The sequence below is a fragment of the Benincasa hispida genome, chromosome 9 (assembly GCF_009727055.1).
Source record: "Benincasa hispida cultivar B227 chromosome 9, ASM972705v1, whole genome shotgun sequence".
Classification (NCBI taxonomy): Eukaryota; Viridiplantae; Streptophyta; class Magnoliopsida; order Cucurbitales; family Cucurbitaceae; genus Benincasa; species Benincasa hispida.
In genome coordinates this window covers 77948565-77959962 of record NC_052357.1, presented here as the reverse complement: position 1 = coordinate 77959962, position 11398 = coordinate 77948565, and the positions used below count along the sequence as shown (strand labels likewise).

Here is an 11398-nt window from a genome sequence, read left to right as displayed (position 1 = left end):
ACTTTTTCTAATTTATAAATTATTTTTTGCCTTCTCGATACATTTGGATTACACTCGAGATTATGCTGCTTCTTCTTTTGATCAATCTACCAAAAGCTTCTATTTTCTTTGATTGGTAATCAGTCAATGTACCAAAAGCATTCATGAATTTCTTTTTCTCGTCGTCGAAAATGGAGGCTGTTGAGATAATAACTCCGGATTTGGCATTAAATTCCACATGGAAGTCCCAATTTTCCCATCTCACTTGATGGCTTCAAGGGTGAATTTTCTTTTCGTCGTTTAAGTTTTGGAAATATTACATAATACTTGAAAAAATTGGTACAATCTTTGTATATACATTGTCCAAGATTTCACCAAAAAAACAAAAAACAATCGATAACATAGAAAAATATAGATTTTAAAATAAATCTCGATGGTTGATCCCAAAAAGATATAGTGAACAAATTCAACGACTTAAACGTGCTAATTTTGAAAAGTAAAAAATTTGGAAAGGCTATTTATATCAATTTTCCAAAACCTATAATCTCTTTATTAAATTGTACACTAAGCAATTCCGAGTTAGGTTTAATAGAAATAAAGCAATGAAATTGCTCTCCTAAATAACAACAAAACAAACAAACAAACAAATAATAATAAAAAAAATTAAAACTTTGTGGGTTTGTATCAATCAAGATTTTAAACTAACACAAAATATTTCATTAAATTTGAGTTTAGGGTAATTTGCGACTTTATTAAATCGAATCTAAAGATAGCAACAATGATCAAACTTAAACCTACGAGTGATTTCTTGGACCTCATTTGGTTTTCGATTTTTCATTTTGAAAACCGCCCTTATGTTTTTACAACTTCCTTACCATAGTTTACATATTTATTATTAAATATTTGAATTATTCACCAATTTTTTTTAAAAAAATTTATTTTGAGTTTTCAAATATGGGTTAAAAAGTAGATTAATAAAACAAAGAAATCAATAGTAACTAGTGCTTAAAACTTAATATTAAATTGTCGCTTGACCTAAAATCTTAAATTGATGGATGGATGTAAATTGATTTTCATTTATTAGATCTTCTATATATTTCAAATTCAAAGAGAAGTGTTAAATTACATAATATCAAATTCACCTTCTTGATAGACTTTGAGGTCAAAAAATGATTTAACGCTAAAATGCAAATTATCAAACTTTTAAAAAGATTAACTCGAACATAAAGAAAATGTATAAAGAAGCTAAAAAAGGTGATGCATTTAAATCCAAAAATTGACCACTAATTTTACCTTTTCTGCACCCAAATCTTAAATTTTAGTATCTCTTCAAGCATAAAAAAAAGTTCCAAATATTTCAAACTTGGAAGGATTTTGGGAAAATATTAGGAAGAGAATTTGAAATGGGACACTACCAAATTAAGATAAGAAGGAATCTGATTGTGTTGTCAGTTGAGATTTGTGGAATTGACCATTCTTTCATTCTCTTCGTCCTTGGTGCGCATCTTCAAAATAAAGTTAACCCATAGGGCTGCTTTCGGCATGTTTTTATATCCCTTTCATCATGATTAGAGCCTGACCTTTCTGGTTAAATGAACATAATTCATAGGTACATGAATGTCACAATTTAATACATCTTAGGCAACCTTTACTCTATATAAAATGTAATAAATTAATGGTGATTTAAAAAATAGGCCCTAGGTTGTCGTTGTAGCTCCATAACCATTTGAGCTAACTATTATAAAATGTAGCCTTACTACAAATTTCATGAACCCTCATTTCTAATATGATGGTATTCTTACTTAGACATAAAATTTGTACTATCGACATTAATGTCAGAAATGAAAGTATTGATGACATTAAACTTACCATAACTCATCTTAGTATAGAGTAAAATTTTATGTTTGAACTTTTGTAACGTATTTTCTTCTCCAATTAATATGCATTTCTACTTGTTGAACATTCTATAATTTCTCAAACGTATAAGTGTGAGATATTGATATAATTGAGAGAGAAACAAATTTGTGTTACATATCATTTCTTTCTAAAGGACATTGACATGGAGATTATGACATGCTATTTTCTAAAATTGGTAATAGATAACACAATATTGTTCTTAATATTGATTTCTACTCATATGTTAAAAGTATTAATATAACTAAATTTAACAAATTTGTGTTGTATACCATTTCCAAAGAACATGGATTCAAAGCTAGACAATGGTATATAACATAAATTTGTTACTTTCTCATGGCAGTCATTACCCATACGACATGGTCCTTTCTAAAGATTGTGATATGCTATTTTATGAAAATCTAAGACATCAACAAAAACAAACTAGGGGTGGTCATTCAAACCACAAAAACCGAACCAAACCAAAAACTCAGTGAAACCGAAAAATGCGGTTCGATCCGGTTTGAAGAAATTTTGAAACCGAATTAATTCGGTTCAGTTCAGGTTCACTTTCAAAAATCGAATTTGCAACCGAACCAAACCGTTTTTAACTAATATATATATATATATATATTTATATGTTAAAAAAAGAGTAAAACCGAATTTAAAACCGAACTGCTTTTAATTTAAAGAACAAAACCGAACCAAACCGAACCGTTTTTAATTTAAAAAAATATAACATGGATTTTTTAAAAAAGTTAAAACCGAATTTGAAATCAAACCAAACCACATATATGCGGTTCGATTCGATTTCACATTTTAAAAAATTCGGTTCGGTTCGGTTCGAACCATTTCCACCCCCTACAACAAACAAGTATCAAACTCGTTTTCAATTTGTTTAATTAATGTTTGATACGTGTTTATTGTGATAACTGCTAACAAGTGACAGAACAGTCAAATTAAGGAGTCAATGACATTAATCCAAAAGGTTGAGATAGCCCTACAAATATGATTGGAATAACATTCCTGTCCATAAGGCTATGTGGAATGAAGACTTTGATACACTTAAAAGAGGGAGAGAAAAAGGGGGGAAACCTAAAGGCAAGTTTAAGAGTGATTTTAAATGTCAAAATTACTTTTGTCATTTTCAAATTTGTTTCGAAACATGTTTTTTAATATTCAAAATCACTTTTGATGATATGAAATTTGCATTTAAATGTGTAAAAGTAAATATTAAATTGATTTTACGTGACTAAAGGCATGTTCAAAGTCATTTTAAACATGACAAAAGTAATTTTAACAATTTAAAAATCACTCTCAAATTTGCTCTAAACGTGATATTCTAACTTAAAAACTACATCATGTGGGCTGTATCAAAATCTTCAGTCATCATTTCAATAGCATTAATCTCTCTGAAGAAGTTTTGTATACTGTAGAAGGATGCTTACCCAAGTAGTTGAAGCTGATCATGCTGAGAAGCAAGTTTAAGTCGTGAATGAGCTGGAATATGCTTAGAAATAACTTTTGCAGTTTCTTTCCACCAAGAAACTTCAGATTCTTTTTCAATAATTTCTTGTTTGGCACATTCTAAAGCGCCTTCGAGTTCTTTTATCTGTTCTTGCTGCCTTGCTTCTAGCAATTCATGTAACTTTCTTTCCAGTTCTGTAGGAGGAACTCCTTGTTGCCTCTCAGTGCCATCATCTCCAAGATCAGTGACTTCACCAGAACTCATACAGCAGCTTCTAGTCAAGTTCGTGTTCTTCGCAGTCTGTCATTCCACATAACCCAGTTTCAGAGCTTGCAATCAAGAATTGAATATGCAACATAATACAGCATTACCATTACAGATAATATGTCAGAAATATATGTCTTCATCCTCTTAAATCTGATAAAATGTTGGGAAATATTTTACTCCATGATATTAAAGATAAAACCGTCTACCATTCTTTCACTTTCAAGTAATGTTATGAAGTTGACAATCATATCAAGCGAGAACGTAAAAAGTAAAGAAATCAACACAGAGCTTTACATAATTCACTAACAGTATGCTAACTATGTCTAAGGGCATAAGGAGAGAGTAGTTTATCATTAAAGAGAAAATACCATATAATATAGATAACAAATACGATAGTAAGGTTAGAGGGTTTACATATACTAGACCCCTCATGATTGATCATTCAAAACATTAAATAACAACTTCAAGACATTCCAACAAGTAAGATGAGCAATCGTGAACTACCATAGATCTTAGAAAACTTATCACATAGATATTTATTATTTGCTCCTCAAACCATATATCATCTACATTCTTCATAGAAATTCAGCGGTATCACTTAAGTTATATATGGCTAGTCCAAAATTAAATCAGGTGTAATGGCATCAGAGATAACTAGTGTTGATCAAATTCTCCAAAATAGTCATAAAAATGAGATCAATTTTATGTAGACTGCAACAACTATAAGAGTGAGCATTTCCAAACCAACAAGTCCCATAAAATTAACTTGGAAAGAAAAGTTATCTAGAAATGTTAGAATGTTCTCTCATACATACCTTAATTCTTGGCTGCTCTATGCGTCCAGAAGAACTTTCAACTTCCAAGTGAAGCTGCAAACGTTCTAACTCGGCCTCGAACTCAGATTCCAATTCGTCAATCCGTTCCTGACATTCCCCAACGTGTTCATGCAGATGAGACTTCCGGGAATGATTTAGTATAGTTGATTGTGCATCAGACACAATTTGAGATGCAAAATCTTGCTGATATGAAAGCTGGCTGGTAGAGCAAGGACCATCTTGGCAATCTGTAGAGGAACATGCCACATCTGTATTCAAGTGGAATGACTCAAAGGTATTGTTTTTTCTTCCCAGCTCCTCTTTGATCTCTTGAAGAAAATGTTCCATTTCTCTCCTCAAATCTACCATCTTCGAAAGTTCATTTTTACTCGCAAGTACAAGATACAACAAACTGCATCCAACTCCCAAGTTGAATGATGTATCGTCTTTCCTACTCACTCCTGTGAATTTTAAGCACACGGGCAAATTGAAACATAAGAGAAAACAAGGACAACATAGAGATGTAGAAAGTTCAATCCATTTGTCACTCTCTCATTATAATCCAATCCCGTGATTTTGAAATGACTGTCATATTAAAAAATGTTGTTCTTCAATATCAATTTCAAGTTTTAACTTTTCATTTTCGAACGCAGTTTTCATATCATCAAGATTTATTTTGAGCAATTAAAAGCATATTTTGCACTCACAAATGCATGGCCTTCATCAACCCATAAAACAGATCAAGTGAAGTTATGTACTTTTGCAATAATTTCAATAAAATGTTTGCTATCTTATTTACGTTTACATTTTCAAAGTCGGCCTACGAATTTCCAGATCCAGAAGTAGCTATGTACATCCATTCGGCACTAGAACGTTACTATACCTTCATTTCCTAATCATTTTGCTTATAATCTCAATCAACGCAGTCAAACATCGATAAACCAATACAAAATAGTTTCGATATAACTAAACCCATTCTATTGCTTAAAACCACTAGCCAAATCAACTCAATCAATATACTCACTCACCTGGCCCAAAAATCTTCGCCGGTGAAGACGACGAAGCGCCACCGTCAACTCCATTTCTCGAGCACCTACAACACGTCACCGGACCATCAGAATCTCCGCTCTCGTTCTCTCTCCTAACCTCCTCAACCGTTCTCCTCCGCTTCGGTCGCCGGAACGAAGCCACCCACCGAGCAACAATCCGCCGAGGCGACAAACAGTGAATGCTCACCGATTCATCCGGCAGGCGGCGCTCTCCAGCGTCGGACATACCCACATCCCCGGAAAATCCGTCGCCGCCCTCGCTTTCTTCCCGGAGAATATCTACCACACGGAAAATATGGCCGGTGGAGTTGCAGGAATCAGAAACTTCGTGGGATTTAAAGGGTGGATTCATAAGAGAATGTGATTAAAGGGGCAGAGAAGATATTAAATTCAATTAAGGAAGTGACAGAGACGAAAGTGAAAGGTTTTTCGAATTGGAGAGAGGAATATTAATGGCGTGTTGGATTGGTTCTGCAATTCACGAGATTTCTCCACGCTTGATTAAGAACTTCAATAACTTCGTTGAGGTTGATAATGGAGAATTGGCGCTCAATTATTTCAAGGTATTTATGAATTTTCAATCTGATGTCGATGACTGATAATGAAAATTGGATTGGACTCAATAATTTCTGTGTGCTCTAATTATTGCATTTTGAATTCCCATCGATTCAAATTTCTTTAAAATAATGTTTTCGTTCTTTCTTTCTTCTTCTTCCTTTTTTTTAGTAAATTTTTTTTTTTTTCTTTACTTACTATGTTATTTCGTACATTTCCTTTATATGGTTTTCCAGTCTTTAAAATATTAGTCTTAGACTTTTTGGTATGAAAATTTAAGGACATGTTTGATAGAAAATCTGAAAATAAAAATTTGAAATAAAGAGATTTAATGAAAATAAAATTATATTTATAGTATTAATTCAATCAAATAAACTAAAATAAAATAAGTAAATTTATGGTTGTATTTAGTTTATTTGATTGAGTTAATATAATATAGTTTTATTGTATAGTTTTGTTTTCCTCTTATGAGTCATAGGTTCAAATCTTTTATATAGCTTATAACCATATGCAAAGTAATATTCTCAAATGATCCACCAAGCCTCGTTCAATTGAGATATTGGAATCAATCTAATTTACCGATTTAACCAAATGAGGTAATACTAAATCAACATGAAAACACAATTTTTTCTTTTTGGTTCAACAACATTTTGGGTTGGAGTATCTGAGCATGCATATACTTAAACTAATTTGTTCTATTTAGGTTATATATATATATATACACACGAATCAAAACTTAACTTACATGGAATGGAACAAGGAGGATCCCCTAAGATAACACGTCTAGCCCCAAATGAGCATGGGCTTGAGCCATTTGATTTGACCACTGATGTTTAGTCCAAATATCTTGTTTTAGATGAGCCAACTAATTTGGTTAATGGACAATTCAATTTTAATCGTAGGATTTTAAGAATGGCATCAACAAGGACAGGTGTTTGATAAAAAAAAAAAAAAAATCTTAAGTCAACCTCTATATAAATAGACTGTGCCAAATATGTTGCATAACATTAATTCTTAATACGCTAGCACAAACCTGTCTCTTATACACATCTAGATGTGTATAAGAGACAGTACATGGATTGGGACAAGGAGGATCACCCTAAGATAACACATCTAGTCCTAAATGAGCATGAGGTTGAGCCATTTGATTTGACCACTGATTTTTAGTCCAAATATCTTGTTTTAGATGAGCCAACTAATTTATTTAATGGACAATTCAATTTTAATTTCTAGTATTTTAAGAATGGCATCAACAAGGACAGGTGTCAATAAAAAAAATCTTAAGTCAACCTCTATATAAATAAAGTGTGCCAAATATGTTACATAACGTTATTTCTTAATACGCTAGCACAAACTCATTTAGATATCAAAATGTGTTTTGACAAGTTTGCGATAATATCAAACATTTTTCTATCTCTCACTCTTTGGATTGTGTATAATATAATACACCGTTAAACCAGTTTTATGCATTAAAATGTATTTTTATTTCAAAATTCTACATTGTGCAAGTAATTTCAAATTAAAAGTATTTGAGAGTTTGTTGTTATTTATAATTTTATATATACACACACTGTGTGAAAATACATGTATATGTGGGCCTATGACAACGTTATTACAAACGAGTTTGTTATCTTTTGTAAAATGGAGGCGATTTAAATTTATTTACGTAGCACATTTAATTGGAAGTAAAATAAATTTTAATGTAAAATGAAAAGAAATAGGAAATACATTAAATCGGTACAGTGTTGAATCATGTAAATGAAATGTTTCAAAAATAAAAGAAAAATTCGATGAACGAATTTGCTGTAAAAAATAAAATGAGGGTTTTTTTTTCCAAATATATTTGTTAACCAATTCTTAAAAATCATAATATATTTGTTAACTTCTTTGTAAATTTAGTATAGAGTGTACATTTTATGTTATTTGAAAAATGTCAACAAGAAGTAAAAGATTACAGATAAACAAAAATTAAAGAAAGAGAACAATTAATTATTAGATGGCTTGCGATATAGAATTGAAGGAAGTCTTTCTATCAGAAGATTGTGAAGTGATTCATGGAGTATCTTGTTGTAAGAAGCTCAAAGATCAATTGTTTTGGCCCTATGATGAAAAAGGGGCTTATACCGTCAAGAGTGGATACAATCTCTACCTAAAGACCAAAATCCTCATGGATTCATCTAGCACAAACTATATGACGAGTTGTGGAACAAGTTTGGAAATTAAACATACTAAACAAAATCAAGCACTTTATGTGGAAAGCTTTAAATAATATCCTTCCTACCAGAGAAAATCTCATTAAACGTGGGATAGATATTGTATCCGATTGTCCTTTTTGTCAATACCTAAAAGAATCTGTCGATCACATTTTGTCTTTATGTCCTAGAGCATTGAAGATTTGGAGATATTTATGATAGAGAGAAAATAATCGTTTTGTTCCTTATACCTACTCCATGTATCGGTGGATGAAACTCAATTCTTCTTGTTCAACAAATGAGCTCGAGTTAATTTCCATTTGCTGTTGGGCTATTTGGTCTTAAAGAAATAAAATTGTTCATGGTGAATAAATTGCAAATGTTACCGTCCGCAGCAGATGGATTCTGAAATAGGTTGACGAAATTACATTGAAGGTGGGAAGATCTCAATATTTGGCTTCGATCATAGCTGCTACTAAATCTTTTCTCGGTTATATTTGTTGGTTTCCTTCTACACAGGGTGTTTTGAAGATCAATACTGATGCAACCTGGACTTCTATCCTCTGAAATCTGATGGGGTGTTATTATAAGAAATTGCAGGGGTGAATTAAAGACAGTAGGAACAAATTATTTTTAGGTTTTCTTGAAGCTTCTTTACCTGAAATTTTATTTATAGTTGAAGGTGGTCGATTGGCTCTTCGACTGAAGGCTTCTGATGCGTTTTGATGAATGTGATGGTTAAATGCTATATGATATCTTTAAGAATGCATCGTTTTCCCTAATTAAATCCAAGTGTAAATTTAATTAGGCGCCTAGTGAGTCCGTGGCGAACACAAGGATTGCTTACTATTGATGCGATGACACTACTGTTTCGATCTTGATGCTAATTTGTTGTTAAATAAAGGCGATGAGTAGATGTTACTAAGTGTTGAAATGAACGATGATGAATGCGTTGGAAATCACACTCGTAATGGAAGCAACTTATATACAATGCTATGGAGTTTTCTAAGAGATGAACTAGGGTTAAGGCGTATATTCATTAACATTCCCTAAGTAAATGCACAAACCACGTGTTCAAGTAAATTTCTCATAAACCATAACTACACATGTAAACCCCAAATCCTATTTTTCCTACTTAAGTATGATAATTAATATGTTAATTAAGGTTAAGTAAAGGCTAAATATTATGTTTGTAGGGAAAGCTTGAATATGGTTAAAGAAGAAGGAAAAGTTCTAGGTGTTAAGAAATAAGGCTCTCGGGTAGCAAGGTATTGATGACACTTAGTAAGGAAAAATTTGGCTAAGTGTGGAAGCTAGATGTGCCCATGCGTTGAAGGTTGCTGAGGAGTGCGACAACCATGTTTTATGGAGGTTAGTTGAGCGCATGATGGGCGTGAGGCATGGAGTGAATGGCTAAGGGTTGGCCAAGAATATGCCATGTGTTGGGCATGGGTGGTGCATTGGCTAGGCAAGGGTGGCGAGCAAGGGAAAGCCAGACGTTGACTGTAGGCAATGCGGCAGACGCAAGATATGTAGAGAGTATACGTTGGCCAAGAGGGTATGCGTTCGAATGTGCCAGACGATGGTAAGAAAATGGTAAGCCATGCGTTGGTTTAAGAAGTGATCACAACTTAATCACCGACTTGAGTGGGCCAACTGTCAATGTTAGGAGGATTAGGCCCACTTACTGAGTGAGTTGTCAGCATAAGGATGAATTGTGGGCATGCAGTCTCAACTATATAAAGGAATGCCTCAGTTCAAGGGGTCGGTTTTGAGCAAAATATTCATGCTATTGAAATGATTTCAGAGCCAATTGAACAGGGGTTGAGTATAGTTAAAGCTCCAGGGCTACCATAAGGAATCTTCTAAGGATTCAAGGTGAAATCTAAAGAAAACTTCAAGAAGGCCAGTATCTCAGATGAATCTGAGCCAGTGGTGAAGAGTGAAGGCTTCTAACCAAACCAAGAGGAATTTAGAGCTCAAATTTGAAGGTAAGCAAGTTAAGACGTTTCTAAACAATTTTATAGAAGGAATTTTTCTAAGAAAAGGCCTAGAAAATTTCTTATTTGAGCTCAACATTTAATCTGAAATTTTGGTTAAACAAGCAGGCAGCTGCAACCGTTGAGCAAGCAAACAGCTCAATCCAGGCAATCTGCAGGCATGCACAAGGGGCTGGTTAAGCGCAAGGCATGCGCTAGGCTGTACGCAAGGATACATTGGTGTGAGTTGGACTGTGCGGTCATGTGCTCAAGCCGTGAGCACAAGGGAGGCGTTGTGTGGGTGTTGGTGTGCGGTTGGTTGAATGCCTAGAACGTGTGTTGGTGCATGGGTTAAAGCTTGACGATTGCATAGATCAACTTTAGTCCTTAAAGATTTTCCTAAGTGTTGAACGCATAGGAAGGTATACGTTGGGCTGAAAGATGATGTTTTAATTTAAAAGTTAAGCTTGTTTATGTGAGATAGTCTCATAAGGAGATCATTAACATTGGCTCAACATATTATTCATTTTCACAGTGTTAATGCCAATAGAAAGGGCTTATCAACCTATGAGGAATGTCCAAGGTTGTGAGTGACAAGTTTAATGTTTTCTCAATGTTTTAACTCATGTTTTATGTAAAGTTCAGACTTATGCTAGCTTATTTTAAAGAATGTTTCCAAAGAAAACCACGTTTAAAAAGTTATTAACGCATGTTAGCCAAAGGGAAGTTCACAAGAAATGTTTAAGTATTTAAAAAGTTATTAACGTATGTTCTCTTTGTTCTCGAATGTATCCGGAGATGCACGAAGGCCTATTGTGCAACTTAGATCCTAGTAGCAGATCTTCGTCTGAGAAGTCTATGGATGTACAACACGAGGCATACACACGTGCTGCGGAGGTCGGTGCACCGGACGCGTTGGAGTCCAACAACGCCTCAATGAGGGTCGTCTTAGCTTCTTACGGAAGTGAGAGCAAGTCTGAAGGAATTTTATCAAAGAGCACCTCTGAGCGGAAGCAAGATCGTTCCAAACTCATTGTGATAGAAATACCGCATTCACAATCAAACATACAAGTTATGCATTTAACAACAAATTACGGCATGCTTTGAACTATTAAACAACAAAAGGGACGAGAGACATACTAGTTGAAGAATTCTTTTTCGCTTTAAATCTCGCTCATGTCAATCCAACCAATCTCGTTGT

At 33.6% G+C, this 11398-nt stretch overlaps 1 protein-coding gene across 1 annotated transcript; it reads right to left on the bottom strand.

The window, feature by feature from the left end:
* Positions 1-1231: 1231 nt before the first annotated feature.
* Positions 1232-6152, bottom strand: LOC120085004 (protein POLAR-like 1). The gene is made up of 4 exons (XM_039040819.1): positions 5451-6152; positions 4423-4883; positions 3321-3640; positions 1232-1563 (listed from the first exon to the last, which is right to left on the bottom strand). Exons 1-4 carry the CDS (start codon positions 5821-5823, stop codon positions 1548-1550), a joined length of 1170 nt encoding a protein of 389 aa, XP_038896747.1. The 5' UTR covers positions 5824-6152; the 3' UTR covers positions 1232-1547.
* Between the last annotated feature and the right edge of the window lie 5246 nt (positions 6153-11398).

Coding starts and splice junctions, on each gene's coding strand:
- LOC120085004 (XM_039040819.1), bottom strand. CDS start 5,823: ATGAATCCACCCTTTAAATCCCACGAAGTTTCTGATTCCTGCAACTCC. Junction 4,884..5,450: donor GGCGAAGATTTTTGGGCCAG/GTGAGTGAGTAT, acceptor TAAAATTCACAG/GAGTGAGTAGGAAAGACGAT. Junction 3,641..4,422: donor TAGAGCAGCCAAGAATTAAG/GTATGTATGAGA, acceptor GTGGAATGACAG/ACTGCGAAGAACACGAACTT.